This window comes from Corylus avellana, chromosome 5 (genome assembly GCF_965113065.1).
Source record: "Corylus avellana chromosome 5, dhCorAvel1.hap1.2, whole genome shotgun sequence".
Lineage (NCBI taxonomy): Eukaryota > Viridiplantae > Streptophyta > Magnoliopsida > Fagales > Betulaceae > Corylus > Corylus avellana.
The window spans coordinates 22966131-22983898 of NC_142494.1; the positions used below are offsets into that span (position 1 = coordinate 22966131).

At 36.5% G+C, this 17768-nt stretch overlaps 1 protein-coding gene and 1 long non-coding RNA gene across 5 annotated transcripts; one reads left to right on the forward strand and one right to left on the reverse strand.

The window, feature by feature from the left end:
• The first annotated feature begins 5115 nt into the window (after nt 1–5115).
• On the forward strand, nt 5116–7638 carry LOC148585936 (uncharacterized). Its single transcript, XR_015912201.1, has 3 exons — nt 5116–5430; nt 7346–7464; nt 7549–7638. It is a non-coding gene; the product is annotated as an uncharacterized LOC148585936 (long non-coding RNA).
• Nucleotides 7639–8474: 836 nt separating this feature from the next.
• Nucleotides 8475–10774, reverse strand: LOC132168158 (putative cytochrome c oxidase subunit 5C-1). 4 transcript variants are annotated; one of them, XR_009438764.2, is made up of 4 exons: nt 10417–10774; nt 9122–9223; nt 8960–9009; nt 8716–8755 (listed from the first exon to the last, which is right to left on the reverse strand). XR_009438764.2 is itself a non-coding variant. In XM_088517009.1 (3 exons), the coding sequence occupies exon 3, from the start codon at nt 8723–8725 to the stop codon at nt 8531–8533; it is 195 nt and encodes a 64-aa protein (XP_088373135.1). In that variant the 5' UTR covers nt 8726–8755; nt 9022–9223; nt 10417–10768; the 3' UTR covers nt 8475–8530. The 4 variants fall into 4 exon arrangements, 3 of the variants coding, with proteins under 3 accessions (XP_088373135.1, XP_088373132.1, XP_088373133.1); XM_088517009.1 differs by lacking the exon at nt 8960–9009 and having other exon boundaries at nt 8475–8755; nt 9022–9223; nt 10417–10768; XM_088517006.1 differs by having other exon boundaries at nt 8475–8755; nt 8960–9223; nt 10417–10767.
• Between the last annotated feature and the right edge of the window lie 6994 nt (nt 10775–17768).

Below are 17768 nucleotides of genomic sequence, written 5' to 3' on the forward strand. Positions count from 1 at the left end.
ATAAGGAACAGATAATGGGAGTATAAAACAACATCGTTTCGTTTTTATTTTTATTTTTTTTACTAATATACAATTAATTGAAATCAAAACTACCTAGTTTTGGGATTTTATATATACATATCTTTCTTTCTTTCCCCTAACCCTAAATCAAATCATTTGGCCGTCCTCTTCTGCGCTCTCGAATCTGACAGTGCTCTCACTCTCAGCTCTCTTGCTTCTCGCACGCCCCTCTCAGTCTCACTCTCAGCTCTCTCGCAGCACGCCCCACTCGTCACTCTTAACTCCCGGCCGTCTCTCTTTGGCTCTCTAGTCGTTGTGTTCCTCTTCTGTCGTCAGTCAGTGACGGCCTGGTTTGACTTCAGTTGTCGATGGTGCAGCGTCGAAGCCTCATGGTTGTGGGTTGCGCGGTGCTGCAACGTCGGAGCCTCGTGGGTTGCACGGTGCTGGTCTGACGATAACCGATTATCCGAACTGTTATTAATCGATTAACGGTTTTAACTGAAATTTTCGGAATAATTTCTTATTGAAATGTTATCGGTTAATTAACCGATAATTTCAGCTAATTATCAAAATTAGAGTTACCAGTACCATTATAACCAATACCCACCCCTAAGTGAGGTACTGTCCAAACAGAGTAGCTAAACATAGTAGCTACAGTTGTTTATTATTCATCGTGCAGTGCCACGTGTGGATTCCTACAGAGGCAATTCGAACGATTTGCATTTTGCAACGTTTGCACACGCAAATGCAACAAAGAAAGTGCGGTTGGCTGAATGATCCTCCGCTTGTATGTGCTCACGGAGGTGACTCAACTAAGGCCTTCCCCGGCCAACACGGTAAGCTTCCACCATGTTACCAAACTCACTTTTAGGTCCCACTACTAATGTTGCACTTGGTTCTCATGTGGACAACATTGAGATTGATGCTTCTCGTTCCTCATATGGGGTTTTGTTCGCGCTGCACGATAGGTACTTATGAGCTCCCACGTTTTGGCTTTAAGATTTCACCCACAGTCTAGTTTTGCTAATTAATTTATCATCTTACTGCCATTTTACATGAAGAACCTCAAATCAATTAATAATGGAATTAGCTACCTTTGATAGCTGGGATGTTAAGCAGGTGGAACTGGGTGTGACTAAGATTCGAATCTTATGATGTTTTAAGTTGTTTTATTACGGCAACATATTGTGGTTGGTAAAGCTCGTTATGCATGATCTGAATGAAAATATGGAAAATGGTGTAGAAAAAAATCAGAATATCAAGGATCTGTAAAAAATGATGAGAGTCATACGTTAAGTAATACAATGAGTTAATCGTGTGGGTTAAACACATTTAAAATCATTCATGCACTTTTGTGCTCTTCTGCTATCTTTCTGCATATTCCCTATTATAGGAGTAGTAAATACCATCTTAAAAGCATCCATATATAACTGATGAACAAAGGTATACTTATCTAAAAGTGTCGAACATATATGTTCATGGTTACTTAGCATTATTTATCCAGATTGTTTTCTATTGAATTAGCTACTTGGAGATTTGATTCTCACATGACAGGCAGCGATTTGCAGCCGATATCTGGAAACAGTACTTCTAAAGTAGGGCACTTGAGCATATGAAAGAGGTGATCGTGTGGGCTGAACCATAATCACGGTGATCCCTTTCGGGGGGAATAAGTGTCATTTTCTATTGGCAGCCTCAGTTTGACTTCAAAATTTTACTTTTGATAGCCATATCTGCTGATTCATGCATGGCTTCTACTATTAATTACTTTTTCATTTCAAATGGTTTGATATGAAGAATGCAAAGTTTTCAAGTTGTCATGACATATATATTAATCTCTAGTGACAGCAAATACTTTCAGTTTTCTTTGGGTTTAATTCGGAGAAGATGATGTTGTTATTTAATGATTTTGGTTAATTGTACGTTATCTACTTGTGAAATGGGTTGGATTGAGTTTGATTTGCCAACCTGTGGTTTAAAAAATTTCATTTTAAAGCTAGGGAAACAGACATACCTGGGAGGACTCGAACATCCACAGTTTAAGAATGGCAGAACACTGTCGAAACTACCTCTCCCACGTTGAGCACTGTCGGAATCCTCCTATTGGCAAGGTGGCATGATGCACCAATTATAAGACGACATGCAAGCATCTTTTTGTTGGTTATTGGAACATTGGAACATATATATTTCTTTGAAGACCGAGGCATGGATATCCCTGTATTCCTTTCTTTTGTAAGGGTTACACAAAGTGCTTTGCCTTCAGGGTGGCTTTTTAGCCTTTTATCATAGCAGTGAAGAATAAATTAACTAAAATAATGCAGAGTTTTTCCAATCCCAAGAGCTGCAATTAAATAAATTAACTAAAATTTGACCACGTATAAAATTCCAACCATTGATTCTTACACACACAATCTTGAAAACACACACAAAAACGATATATCTGGCCGGATCACACAAAAGCATCATGCACACAAACAATGGGAACAAGGTGGCAATGGAGTCTCACCAAAGCCTCTAAGAAGATAACAATGGTGCAAGCTGCACGCTCATGGTCTAGGAGGCTTGGGGTCGGATAGGCTTTGTATTGTTAACCGGTTTCACTTTACAAGAGACCATAGAAGCATTGAAATGCTGCCAAGTGAGCATAGAAGATTTTGATGCATTGATGTGTACAAGCGGAAGTGAGATGTATTATCCATGGAGAGACATGATAGCTGATGTGGACTTTGAAACCCACGTGGAGTATAGATGGCCTGATGAGTATGTGAAGTTGATAGTGACAAGGCTTGCCAAGGTAGAAGGTGAGGCTGAGGATGACATCGTGGAGTATATGGATGCATGCAGCTCTAGGTGATACTCTAATTAATTATGGTAATGTGAGACCGGGGAGCTGAGGTGAGAAAACTTTTGATGGCAGGAAACTTCCTAATAAATGGAATGTATTACCTCAAAATTCCAATAAAGCGTTCTTATTTATCTCATAATATTTCTAACTATGATTCTAATGTATATTAATGACAGACTCGAAGGATAGATGACCTTCGCTAGAGGCTGTGAATGAGAGGCTTTTGATGCAATCTTGTCTATAGACGCGCAACATCGAGGTTAAATGTGGTGCCATTGTTTGCAACAAGAATACAAGCAATAAGGTCAGCCCCCGTTACCGTACTATATAATGTTGAACGTGTATATATGTGTTTGTACATCATAATGGCCTTCTATAAATAAAATATAGATTAAATTCACTTAACAAAAAGTTTGTATTACCAAAATTAAAAATCAAAAGAGAAAAACTTCCGTCAAGCTTGTGTGTGTGCAGGTACCTTTCAGTTAGATGGGGAATTGATCTTTCTAAAGTTGATCTGTTTGCGGGCGAAAGAGGGGATACAGATTACAAGCGCCTACTTGCGGGCCTCCACAAGACTCTTATTCTAATAGGCTCCGTGGAGTATGGCAGTGAGAAGCTTCTTCGCAGTGAAGACAGTTTTAAAAGAGAAGATGTAGGTTCACAAGATAGCCCTCACATCACCTTTGTAGAGGAGTGTTGTGGAGTCCATGATATCTCAGCAGCTCTAGAAGCTCTAGGGATCAACTGAATAAATTTTCCCTTTTCTAACCTTGTTTTCACTATCATCATTACTACTTTTATTTTATACAGTCTTTTAAGCATATTCGTATAGATAACTCAAAGGTGAGAATGTGAATACCATATACTAGTGGAATATATATCTCAATGTTATGTAAAAAAGTTTCATCTTCTGTAAGAATATACATGTGAGCTTTTCAAAAATAATCATCTTGTGCAAATCAAATACATGTAACGAAAAAGTCACCAGCAAATCAAATACTCTCCACAAGACATTTATATGCATTATAGATTTGCTGCTGTGTGTACAGCTTTTTGGTCATTTTGGGCACTGAATGCAAGATGTATCGCATATAATCTTTCATAATATTCTAGGGTCATAAATTTAGGATCGCTAATGTCTACTTATGGTGAATGGATCAGTCATCATTGGCTGTGTGCATGTGAACCAATATTTCTGCGTTTTATCAATCAATGAGATAATAAATTTTTCACTTCCCAGCAGTTAGGAAAAAATTACCACCTTACAATATAAAAGCATTTTTATGTGTTGAACTTGAACTATTGAATTGTATTGGCCAGCAATGTGCATGTACACCTTAAAAGAAAGGCATTCCCATTGTTCAGTTTCACAAAGAAATTAACTACTCAAATTACTAAAACCTTTTTTTTTGGGTGGTAAAATTATTTAAACCCAATCTTGAACAAATCTCTAATATATAGTTTCATCAGATTCACGTTGCAATATTAGTCTTAAAAAATTAAATTATTCTCTGTTTGTAGGATTACCTGTATAGAAAGTCACATATATATTCTAGTCCAATATTGATTCTTTCCTAATCCTTCCTAAGTTCTCCAAGGTTGAAACACTTCGTTCATGTTTTGTCGCACACAAAGTTCCACACAAATCGACCTTGTATTCTTCTCCTCAAGCACATTTAACAGGAAGAGAAATTCCTTGGAACAAGCAGAGGCTTTCATGAATGGACACTCCATTCTTTTAAATTATCATTAATATTCAGAGCCTTGACATTTCCAAGAAAGCACACATTTTTAAGTAATAAAAAAATTTTAAAAAAAAGTTGCAACCCAGTACACAGAAAATGCTAGATCCTAGAGTAGTCCCATCTTTACCCCTAATCAAGGAAGAATCCTTCCATATCTGAACGCAGCTTTAGCAACATTTATAGGCCATTTTGCCAAATGATCAAGTAGTTGCTAAAGAACTGCCTAATTTCAATAAAATAAAAAGCAAAAGCTAATCACTCTATTTACCTTCAGTTTTTCAATTTGGTCTAGCAGAGACTGCAAGTAGTCAGTTTCTCCAGCTTTATCTGATAAAAGGGCATTTTGTTCCTCTTCCAGGGTCTTTATATCCATTTCTCTTAGCTCTGGCTGTAGTCACCCACACATTGAGAAAAGAGGTTTGATAAAGACACAACACAAACCCAACTTAAAACCAACTTCTCTCCTACATGGCATTTATTTATTTTTTTATTATATTTTTTTTAAAACCAAATTAAAGGCCTGTAAAAATCAAATTTCAGAAATCCTAAAAGTCCTCTCTCAGTCCCGCTCTCCCTCCCGCGCTCACCCTCTCTCCTCCGGCGAGTTCATCGGCCACCGGAAATCCCCTCTCAGTCTCTCGCTCTCCCTCCCGTGCTCACCCTCTCTCTCCTCCGGCGAGTTCTTCGGCCACCGGAAATCCTCTCTCACTCCAGCACTCTCCCTCCCGCGCTCACCCTCTCTCTCCTTCGGCGAGTTCTTCGGCACCGGCGAAGCTGTCCGTCCACTGTCTCTCTCACTCCGGCGAAGCCGAAGGCTCTCTCTCTCCTCCACCGGTGGTAAGCAATCCCTCTCTCTCATCCACATTCAAAATCTAGGGCTTTTTGATTTATGTGTAGTGGGTGCTAGAATAGTGTATTAGATTTATGTGTATTTAGGGTTTAGATTTCTGTTTTTTGAATATTATTGGGTATGGATTTGTTTAGGGTTTAGGGAGGTATATATCCACCTTGATATATCAAAAAGCTCAGTAATTTCTGACTGGTCGGAAAATGAATCCCGTTGGTTTGCTTGAATCGGATCCATTGCTGCTGCTCTGGATTTGGCCTGAGAAGAAAATTGTTAACAAAAAAAAAAAAAAAGCTCTGTGAGATGAATAAAATAAAATACTATACTAGATTACAAGGGATTGTACTGGAGATGGGGTGTGAAGCAAACTGCCAAACTGGGAAAGAATTTGTACGTACAGAGAGCTAGAAAGAAGTTGAAAAACTTTTTCCGAGAAATTTGGATTTATGCACATAGTGCTCTGATCTCAATCCTTTTAAAGGAAAGAAGTGGAAGTGGTGGTAGATCAGACAAAGATTTATCTTTGTAGTTTCTGTACTGTGCTGACATTTTATTTGGATGTCATCACCAGTCCAACAACAGAGTACACATGTCAATATTAATATTTAACTGGGATGAACAAGGACTTCTCAACTTTTTGGATTGGTTTGCTATCCCTTTCATGTGTTTTTCTAAGATTAACATTTGAGGAGACATAGATTACATGTCTCTGAAATTCATTTATGATGGCCCACATTCAATTTAGCTCTGCGGACCTTATTAAACATCATGGTTTATATAGTCTACTAAAATCAGTCTTGTGACGAGGACAAACTCCTGCAAGATGTTTCCTTGTTAACCAAATCAGTTGTTAGAGTGCACTTCTTTGCAGCATCGATCTTGAGGATAGGTTTTAGGTTTGTTAGCTAATTGTACTGATGCAGGCTCTTATTTAATGTTTTTTACCCATTTAAGATAAGCTTCACCGTTTCCGAGTTCTTACACTCGAATCACATTTCTTGTATAAAGCCTAAGCTGGGATGGAGTTTGTGACTTCTCAGAAGTCGAAATTGAATTTGCTCAAAATTTTGACTGAATGCTTTTCTTTTGGACTGGCCTTGGTTTCACTAGACGGTTGAATACAAATCAAACCTTGAAGGACCACACCATTCTCATGGTTTTAGATCACCTTTAAAGATTGGAGATTGACATTGCAAGTTGTGTAGTAGATTGAGGGGATAAGTGTAGTTCCCCTATGGATAAGTAATGAGCAATTTTGTGGGAATGATTAATAATAATTTTTGTCATCACATGAAATATGATTCTGGTAAAGTCTCAACCTCTGTACATTGGAACCTTTTGTTTAGATCTACTTGGATTTGCTTAATGTTCTCACTTTCAAAATGTGAACACCAACCACTGACTACTTTTATGCTATTCCATGAATCCTTGGACATTGTTCCCTTGCTACTGATATATGCAATTCATGCTAGATTTTATACCTTGTTTGTCTTCAAAAGTCTATATCATGACTACCATGAAATTTAGGCTCATTGTAACCCCCATCAAATCCTATGATGCTGGAGTGATATGCATTGGATTTTTAGCTTATTGTATGAGTAATGATTTTAAATCTTTATAAATGAAAATTGGAAGCAAATTAGGGTACCTCATCTGCTGCAGGCTTTTCTTGGTTGGAATATTTTGGTCATTTTCGAAAACTCAACAACCTTATTTAATAAGTGATTGCATATTCTAGTTTGTCTTTTTGCATGTGTTTTGTGATTTTACAGAGAAAAGTAGTGTTTGTATGTCTTTTTGCATGTGTTTTGTGTTTTTCTTTTCAAGCCTATTTAAGTTCTTACTATTTGTATGCTTTTTATAGTTCACACTGCTTATACAATAATATTTTGAATTATACATTAGGTAAGTGGAAAAGTTACTCATTATAGCTGCCTAAATGGGCAAGGATGGTGAAGTTGAATCTTTGTATACACGTATTCCAAATGATGAAGATTTTTTGGAGCAAGATTGCCCTCAAATAGGTTTGACTTTTCATCTTTTGTTTGTGTTATAATTTTACTTTGACACACCAAGATGGCTTTTAACTTTGTATCCCGTTTTGATAGATGTGGATGAAGAAGTTGAAGAACCAAATGTCTTAAGGATCACTTGTTCGGATGAAGAGTTGGATGGGGATGAAAGTTCGAATGAAGAGTTGGATACTGTTTATGAAAGTTTTTTATAGGATTCTTTGATTTTTTGTTCATTTATTTTTTGGGGAAGTTGGATTTATGGGTTGCTAGTTGTTTTAGATAGTGAAAGTGTTTGTTAATTTGTAGTTATAACGTGCAAATGATGGTGTCAGCGTTATAATCAAAGCTAGTTACTTGGTTATATTGGTGTAGAATGAAAACAGTACTCCTTGGCAGGCCACAACCACTCCTGTGGAGATGAGTCCTTTCATGTCAACTAATAGGATTAAGAAGCCAATATTGCTTATCCACGGAGAAGACAATATTACAGGACATGCATTATAAAGTCCTGTAAATCATAATTTTTTTTTTTAATGATATTGGCATCATAAAATTGCTGTGAACTTCAATATCTTGTTCTGCCCTGTGAAAATCCATGAAGATGTCTATAACAGTTCCATTATTTTCTGTTTGATGCTTGGTAATTTAGCTCACTTGGGTGCCATGACTTGGAAGTTTTCTGGATGATAACTTTTGTTGCAATCCAACATTGAACTCAATAATGTAAGTATTAACTCTTTTCTTCATACTACAGATTTTCAAAATTTTGGCATTTTGCGAAGTAATTTGGTTACTCTCTGTGTGTTAAAATACTTACCTAAAGAGGGAATAGATGTTTCTTCCTATGCTTCTTTGCAAATATTAGCATCCAATTTGTTGCTACCTATTTACACTTCTTGCATATTGATGGTTTTGAACCAAAAAGAAGAAAATCGCTTGTTCAAACTCTGCTGCTTTCTTGCATATACTCTGCAATTTCTAGCACAAAATGATTCACACAGCTCAAGGTGTCAGGGGGAACACAAAATGATCAAACTGCAGAATGTGTCCACTCATGACAGAAACAAAGAAAGATTTATTCTTCGGCAGTAACAACACTAATCTCACTCTTCTCCAACAAGTCATAAAATTGCCACACTTTCCTCTGTTCATTCCAGTGATGCATTTTCCAGAGGCCACCAGCAGCCAAACCAAGTGCCAACCCAATGCATAACTCCTTCACAACACTTGGTCCTTTCAAGGTGGCATGAGCAACCCTAGAGCCAGCCATTGTGCTTCTTTAGTAGAAAGCTTGTAAAGTCTGCAAGTAGAGACGACAGGCCATTTTCATTATTTTCTTTTTAAGAGGCACAAAAGTAAAATCAACAAGCCAATCAATTAAAATAACCAAAGCTGAGGAGAAAGTGCCTCTTGTTTGGGATATAATTCTTGTTTTGTGTCAATACAAATTCATTCATCAAAAAAAAAAAAAAAAAAAAAAAATCATAATCACAAGACATGTTACCTAGAATCAATAACTTCTAGCAGGTTACTAATGTAGTTGTACCCAAGCACCTGAAACCTCACATGTTAAACAAGTGAACACTGTACTCTTGAGAAGGAAATGGCATGCAAATTACTGCCTCTACCCAAACGGGAGATCAACATTGACAGGAAAACTTCTCACTTGAATTTTTGCTATTGTTCTTGCATCCAGAAAGGTCTTGATAACTTTCCACAGAATCCGAAACCCAGAGCCAGCATTAATGATAAAGAGTCTATTTAAAGTCTGGGAGAATATCAGCAACCAAAATTTAGTATGATACATAAGTGCACATAAGCCAATTATTCAGTATGCTAAGAGAGACCCTTTGCATTCATATGCCTTCAATTTTATATTTCTCCTAGACTTTGTTTAAACCACACAAATTTCTAAAAGCCTTCGGCCATAGAAGTTTTGAGTTGCAAAATGAGACTTGATAGAAGAATTAACCAGAGTTCTGAGCTGTTGCGGTAGAGACAAATAAATCGTTTATTGGGGTACACAACAAGTTTAATTACAAAAGTTTTGTTACAGAGTATATTACCGATCGACACGAGTCTTACTGCAGCTAGGGGCGAAACTACATTGTGAAGCCCCCAAGCCTCAACGCGTTCCCCATATATATATATATATATATATATATATATATATATATAACCCTTTCAAAATCAAAATTTTACTGCCCAAAAAAGTTCTTTTTGGTTTTGTCCCCTGCACCTAAAATTCTAGTTCCACCCTTGATATGCAGCCTATGAAAGAACAAGGACAAGCTAGTTATTGCAACTTCAATATTGTGAAAATCTTGATAATCATATGCTGCTAGAATCAAATATTAATTGCAACCTGACAGCTTCATACTCATGCAATGAGTTGCACGGTTAGACATTCAATTTGTTTATAAGAAAGCAAAGATCAGTGGGCAAACTTCTAATAACCTTTAGGTATCATCACTGGTTCATCATACATTAATGTTCACTTTAAATTCCAAATCTGTTCTTGTCCAATTATCAGTCTCAAGAAAACATATACTTTCCTACTCCAAAACCGCACATTTGACACCTAAAAAGGCCATAAAGTACAATTAAATGTCAATGCCCAGGTTCAGTGGAAAGAGAAAACTTTCCTATAACACTAAAATTGCATCAATACAATAATACATATAATCTCCAACAAGAAGTTCCAAATTTTAAAACGATGCTTTACCTTACCGCAGCACAAGCACTCCCCACCAAAAACAAATATTCACTACCCAATCAAACATAGAACTAAAAAACAATAAAACCACCAAAACTGCCAGCTTTCTCGGCATCCAACCAAACAAAAACACATCAAAGACACAGAGGCCGAGAAAACAAAACCAAAACCCTAATCAGAAGAAAAAAAATCAATAATAAAAAGATCTAACAGGGGGATTTGAGTTTATAAGGAAGAAGACACACCAGGATGAGATCGAAGGAGGTGGCCTGGTCGACCTTGACGAACTCGGCGTCCCAGGCCTTGAGGTCGTCGTCGGAGGTGGAGCGTTCTTCGGACGCGGCGGCTGCTTTGGGAGTCTCGACGTGCTTCTTGCAGTACTCGGTGGCCGAAGACGTCGCCGGAGTGAGAGAGACAGAGACGGAACCTTGCGCCGGAGGAGAAAGAGGATGAGCGCGGGAGGGGGAGGGGGAGCGAGAGACTGAGGAATTTTGGATCTGAAAGGGGAAAAGACAGCGTGAATGGTTTAAAATTCAAACTTTTATTTTTTTATTATTTTTAAATGCCATGTAGGAGAGAAGTTGGTTTTAAGTTGGGTTTGTGTTGTGCCTTTAACATTTTCCTTGAGAAAAAGGTTATAGTTCTGAACTTGCAGTAGTAAAAGAAAATATGAATATAGGAAGGATTAAGTGCCACTATTCAATTGACTTTACTTAAAAGGTTCAAACGCTCATCAAGTTTCAAAGAACGTACCTTTTGTTGAACATTCCAAATTACTCCATAACACAAAACGTACAGCTTATAAGCTTATAAGCTGGTGCAGAAACAAAATGATGGTGGCATCTTCTGAGATCCAACATCTAGGAATCAAATAGTTACATTCTACAAACATTTTTGCCCTCCTGGGACAAAAGAAGATATAGATATTTCTGATGAACTACCATGTAACTAAATGGTGTCCGACACAGACGTACAGTTGCACCCCTGTTTGTGCTGAGAAGACAACTGACCTTAAAGTCACTTGCCTTGCACTTCACTTGCTCTAGAAACTGCTTCGCCTGAAACACAAAAGAATGCTCTTGCAAAGATTCAAAATGATTGGCTTTTAGTGAATAAGATTACTATAGGAAATATCCGCTTCCCACTGAAATATTCTTCCTGCTATGCTCTCTTCTTTCTTTTTTTTTTTTTTTTTTTTTCTTTCCTTTTGTAGGAGGGTGGAGTTGGAGGGATTGCACAATGCTAATTCCAGAATCTGGAATTCCATCCAGATCCCTCTTAGGCCACCTCCATCTTCTGTCGGTTGAAACTTTTTAAAAATTGTCAATATAAAAAAGCTGTCGCCTTGTGGGCCATAGACACTGCTAGCTTGCACGATTATCATCATTGGTCTCGCTTTTGGTATCGATGGAAGTCGATTCTAATCTCCTTCAACCAGTCCTCAAGATTCAACCAGTCCTCCGGTTGTCGTCCATGAAATTTGTTTTTTTTTTTAAAAAAAAAATGAAGGTTGATTCATCCCACTACCCTTTCCTAAGACAGGCAAGGCAATAATCACACCCCCCCCAAAAAAAAAGAGGCAATAATATATGAAGTTACTCATTTAAGGACGACTTATAAGAAACAGTTAAATGAATCGATGTAAGCTATTATTTTATATTTTGGGGTATTTAGAAACAAAATGTTTTCGAAGGGAACATAAATATTAATAATATATAATTTACATAAATTTTCTGCAAAGAGCATAAAAGAGTATAAAAGTTTTGAAAAATCACAGCCCAAAGATATAAGGTTACAACTTCAATGTCATAGATACAATACACATCTTACAATTACGTACTATTTATGACTTCAACTTTTCCTCTAACCTATGTACCACTGCGGTTAAAACACAAATCAGCTATTAGGCAGACTAGATCTAAGACATAAGAAACTATATTTCCCAACCTTTATTTTCTGGCCGTGAGAGAAAATCTCTCACACCTATCTAATCCTCCTCACCCCATAGGTTGCTCACTCGCTTATAAGGGCAAATCTAGAGAGAATAAAACTCTTGTTCAAAAACAAAAACACAAACAAACTACCAGTAAGCAACAGCAGCGGCCGGGGTGAAGGAGACTATATTAGCCTTGGCACAAACTTCGATCGTTCTTCACTAGGTATCTGCACATAGGCTAGACAACTAAATACTCTCAAACCAGAGTAATCTACCTCATTACATGTCCACACCTCCTCTGCAACTTTCTCATCTAGTGCTGCCGTCGGTGACCTGTTGATCAAGTAGCATGTCATACTCACTGCATCTACCCATAAAATCTTTGCAAGTCCAGCATTCAACTTGAGAAATCGTGTTCTCTCTACAATAGACCTATTCATCATTTCCACCACACCATTTTGCTGTAGTGTCTTGCGTACTGTGAAATGTCTATTTATACAATGCTGCTCACAGAAATCTCTGAACTCGTCGTTTGTGTACTCAATTCCATTATCTGTCCTGAGGTACTTAATCTTCTTCTCAATCTGGTTCTCCACTTCAGCTCTTCACAACTTAAACTTGGCAAATGTTTATGATTTGTGCTGCATGAAGTACACCCAAACCTTTTTGGAAAGATCATCTATAAAGATCACGTAATACATATGTCCTCCTCGTGACGCTGTCCTCACTGGTCCCCATACATCAGAATGAACATAGTCTAGAATGCCCTCTGTTTTATGTGTGGCTGTTTTGAATTGTACCTGATTTTGCTTCCCTAGAACACAGAACTTACAGAAATCAAGTTTGCACATTTTGACACCCTTCAACAAATTTTTCTTATGCCCCGCTCACTCATATGAAACAGGTGCATATGCCACAAAACAGTGCAATCGGATTCAGACTCCACAGAGGTGATTCCACCTAAAACTGTACTTCCCAACAGTTTATAGATATTCTTTGAACTTTTCTTCTTCTTCATCACTACCATCGCACCTTTAGGCACCGTTTGGTTCGCGGATTAGACCATTAGATTGGACTAGATAACACTAAGTATAGGTAGTCATTTGTTTGGTAACACTCAATTCTTGAGAATAATCTATTCTTATGGGACTACTAATCACATACACACAGAGTTAGCTAAGCCACTCAAAAATGAATGGCTTAGCTAATACATTACAGTGAAATTAAAATTAACGTGTAAAATTGCCCAAAAAAAGCCTACCCTTCTCACACCCACAAGGCTCTCACGATTTCCATCTCTCAAAGCGACTCTCTCAGTGCAAACTGCAACAATCTCTCTTCTCTACGCAAGGTATCTTTCTCCCCCTCTCTTCTCTTTGATCTCTTTTTTCTTGATTATTTCGTTCTCTTTCTTCTTCATGGATTTTTTTTCTTCTCTCAGTTTTTTTTTTTTTTTTTTTTTTTTTTCATTCTCTAGTACTCTCTCAATTTTTTCTTTTCGTTCTCTCTCAGGTTTTTTTTTTCCCCTCTCTTTCAGGTTTTTTTTTCTTCTCTCATTTTTTTTTTTTCATTCTCTCTGTTTTTCTTTTGATTCTCTACAACGTTTCTTTGATTCTATTTCTCTGTCTCTCTGTTTATATATATATATAATTTTTGTACCATTTATTTTTCTTAATTCTGTTTCTCCGTCTCTTTCTCTGTACTGTTTTTCTGTCTTTTTTTTTTTACTTCTATTTTTTTGATTTCTTTTGATTCTCTTTATATTTCTATTTGATTCTGTTTCTCCGTCTCTCTTTCTTTTCTTTTTTTCTTTTTTAATTTATGTACCGTTTATTTTTCTTGATTGAGTTTGATTGACATTAGAAAACAAGATTGAGTTTGATTATGTTTTCTCCAACTATATTTTTTTGTTCGAGAAAAACTAAATGGGTATTGTTAGATTTTATCTTTAGTAAAGTTTGAACCCAAATTTGATGGCTTTTGCATATAGAATTGAGAACGATTGCTATATATAAATAATTTTGTAGCATAATTGCCCCCCCAAAAAAAAAAAGGCCACATACATGACATAATTAAAAACAAAAACAAAAACAAAAAATATAGTATAGTTGTTTATGTTTTAAAAAAAAAAATGTTCTTAATAATATAAATTTTATTTGTATTATAAGGGTATTTTAGGAAATAAGATCACAATACGATTCTATTCACAACATATTGCATTGTACCAAACAAATGAATAGGATTAGCTAGTCTATTCCAGCGCTACAACCAAACAAAGGAATGTGAATAGCTAATATATTCTACACTCTTCTATTCTCAATAGTAGCTAATCATATTCCAATGTACTAGACAATTCGCGAACCAAACGAGGCTTTAGCCACCTTCATTACTCCACCTTCAGACTTATAACCATAACCGTTTGAGTCTAAGGTACCTAATGAAATCAGATTCTTTTCTACTTTGGTACATGTCTAACATCACATAACGTTCTAACCACACCATCAAACATCTTAATTTTAATATTATATATGCTAGTAATTTTGCAATATGCATCATTACTCATAGCAACTATACCAAAATTAACTAACCTGTAGGTGTCAAAACAATCTATGTTGGATGTCACATGAAACGAACATGCTAAATCCAGAATCCAATAATTCATAAGATGCTCTGAATTAGATGCAACAGAAAGCATATCACCATCAGCATCGTCTGAATTGTCTTTCACTACGTTCGCAGATTTTGAGGAACATTCATTATCGTCGTCCTTGTTCTTTTTCAAGTCTAGACAATCCCGCTTTATGTGACATTTCTTTCGGCACTTATAGCAATTGATGTCATTCCTCCTCCTAGACTTTGACCGAGAATTCTTGCCCTTTTACATGGCTTCTTCCTTTGATGAAAAGCCGACATGGCTCCTGTAACGTCTTCTAACTCCAAGGTCTCTTTCCCCCATGTCAGAGTTATAACCAAATTCTCATACGTAGCAAAAGTTTGGAGTAAATTCAATAGCATCAACGCCTTGTCTTCGTCTTCGAACTTCACATTAACCCTCTTCAAATTCCCGATTACCTGATTGAATACGTTGATGTGTTGGCTCAGATCTAAGCCCTCCGCCATCTTCAAGCCATATAACCGCTGCTTTAGGTAAAGCTTGTTCGTCAATGACTTTGACATATATCGACTTTCTAATTTCAACCAAACTGCCGCCGGAGATTCTTCGTCTGTGACATGATACATCACGTCATCTCCCAGACAAAGCCGAATAGTAGCCACTGGTTTCGCCTCAAGTTCCTTCCAATCTATGTCTGCCATCCCTTCTAGTTTCGTCCCATATAACACCTTCGTCATCCCTTATTGCACCAACAAATTATTGCCACATCTCTGCCATAAACCAAAATTACCGAATCCATTGAACTTCATCACGTCGAATTTCGCAAAAGATGTGCTAATCCCAGCCATCATATAATTAGGCTCTGATACCAATTGTTGTTACTGTGCACAATAATGATGAATAATATGGAATCAAAAAGGAGAGAAATCAAGAGAAAGTTGAGATATAGATTTATGTGGTTCAGCAATTTGCCTACGTTCACAAGAGAGAGTGGCTATATTTCTCTATTCAATGATTTAGGGTTACAACATAACATATTTATAGGAAAACACAAATTGTAAGTATTTTGGAAAACTCCAAAATATCCCCCACAACTTATTTATCCTCAAGCCTACATAAACTAATTACACATAATGGGCCAGTAGTAGAATATCAACCACTTTTTCCAACATCACTGACACAAAGACCCATTAAAATGTCGACACATGTCCTAAGTGCCAAGTAGACCTGTTTGACGAGGTTGTATGAGTGCCACTACTGTAACATCTCGATATTTCTCTTCTTTTATCTTGTAAATAAATCGAGTATTACGTTGCAATAATTTTACACAGTGAAAAATATCTAAAATTATCAATACAAAACAATACTCTTAAAAATACTTTTCTTCATACAAAATACTCACAATTATGCCGAACAATGCATTTATACAACTCTATCCGACTGTCTAAACTCTAGACAAACTCTACCAACTTGGAGTCTTTATACATCTAAAATATGAATGTCTAATCATAACTACGTAATTACCTTGACTTTTCATTCTTGCAAGCACTACAAAAACTGTAAAGTAATGAGTTAATTGATTCACGATAATATAAATCATTGTTGAAGCAATTATATCAAAATGCCAGACATTTAATAAAACTACAAAGATCTGTAGTATTGAATATCAATATCACTCTCAGTACGTAAGAATACTTATAGTGGATTACATGAATGAATCATCAAAGGTAATTACTTGTTGAAACTCATTATGCTTCGCACAGTTTCTCTTTCTTTCAATATCTCTCACTGTCTCCAAAAACTCAATCTCAATCTTTGATTCTCTGTCTCCATCTTTCTCTGAATTATCTGCGTCTCACTGCCTCTCCGTCTAACTCTGCCTCTCACCATCTCTCTGTTAGCTCTCTCTCTCTCTCTCTCTCTCTCTCTCTCTCTCTCGTGTTCTTTCTTTCTTGCAGCGCTTTGTCTTGTCATTTCTCTCTCTGCTCTGTGTAAACACTCTTTGAAAGAAGAAAGATCGAGTAGAAAGCGGAAGAAGGAAGAATATATGGAAGAGAAGGGAAAGGAGTAGTGAAATTTGTGAAGGAGAAGAGCTCTATTTATAGGAAAAATCAAATACTATTCTACCTTCCATTTACAATTATACCCTCATTTTACTATTCCACCTACCAACACTATTATACCTACCATTAACTATTCTACATTCCATTTACAATTCTACCCTCCTTTTATTATATCAATACTATTATACTTACCATTAACTATGCTACCTACTAATACTATTCTTTATACCATTTACTATCCTATTATTTCACCAATTACCATTCTCCGTAACACCATAAATTTCTCAAGAATTAAAATCATTGGCTAAAATGAATATTAAAATAACATCATCATCAAAATAATCTCTTTAAATAACTTTGAAAATTCTAAGGCGCTACAGCCACGCAATAAAAAAATTTATACGTAATAAAAAACTGAGGGATTAAACTGAGGTAATTTCCTTTCTTTCTTCCTTATTTTTAATTTCCCGATCTTGCCCAAATATATATACTCTGAAACAAAGTATTGTTAGAGTCCTTCTTGGCCTTTTAAATCGTCATTAATTTTCTCCAATTCATAATTTTACTCCTTATAATTAGAGATCTCATCAATTTTCTTAGCCTCAGCTCGGGGAGGGGTTGAGCGAGTGCCATTCCCAACCTCCTATCATCCCCTGCTATATTTGAATTATAGGGATCGAAAGTGAAACCTTTTTCATCTAACATTTTCTTGACTTAGAGGGTGTGTTGCTTTCTTATTAAGCAATGAATCTTCTTAAAAATCATTAACCATCTTTAAAATATGGATCAACTTACTTTTTCATTTTATTTCCTTATCTATATATCTTTTCATGTAAGCTTCTCTTTGTACCCTTTTCCCAAGGCCGGCCCAAGACCTAAGCGAGTTTGGTGGTCGCCTAGGGCCCCCAACTAATAATTATACAATAAATTTTTTTTTCTAAACTTTTTTTAAGGCTTTAATATGGTAAAAAAGTAATAAATAGT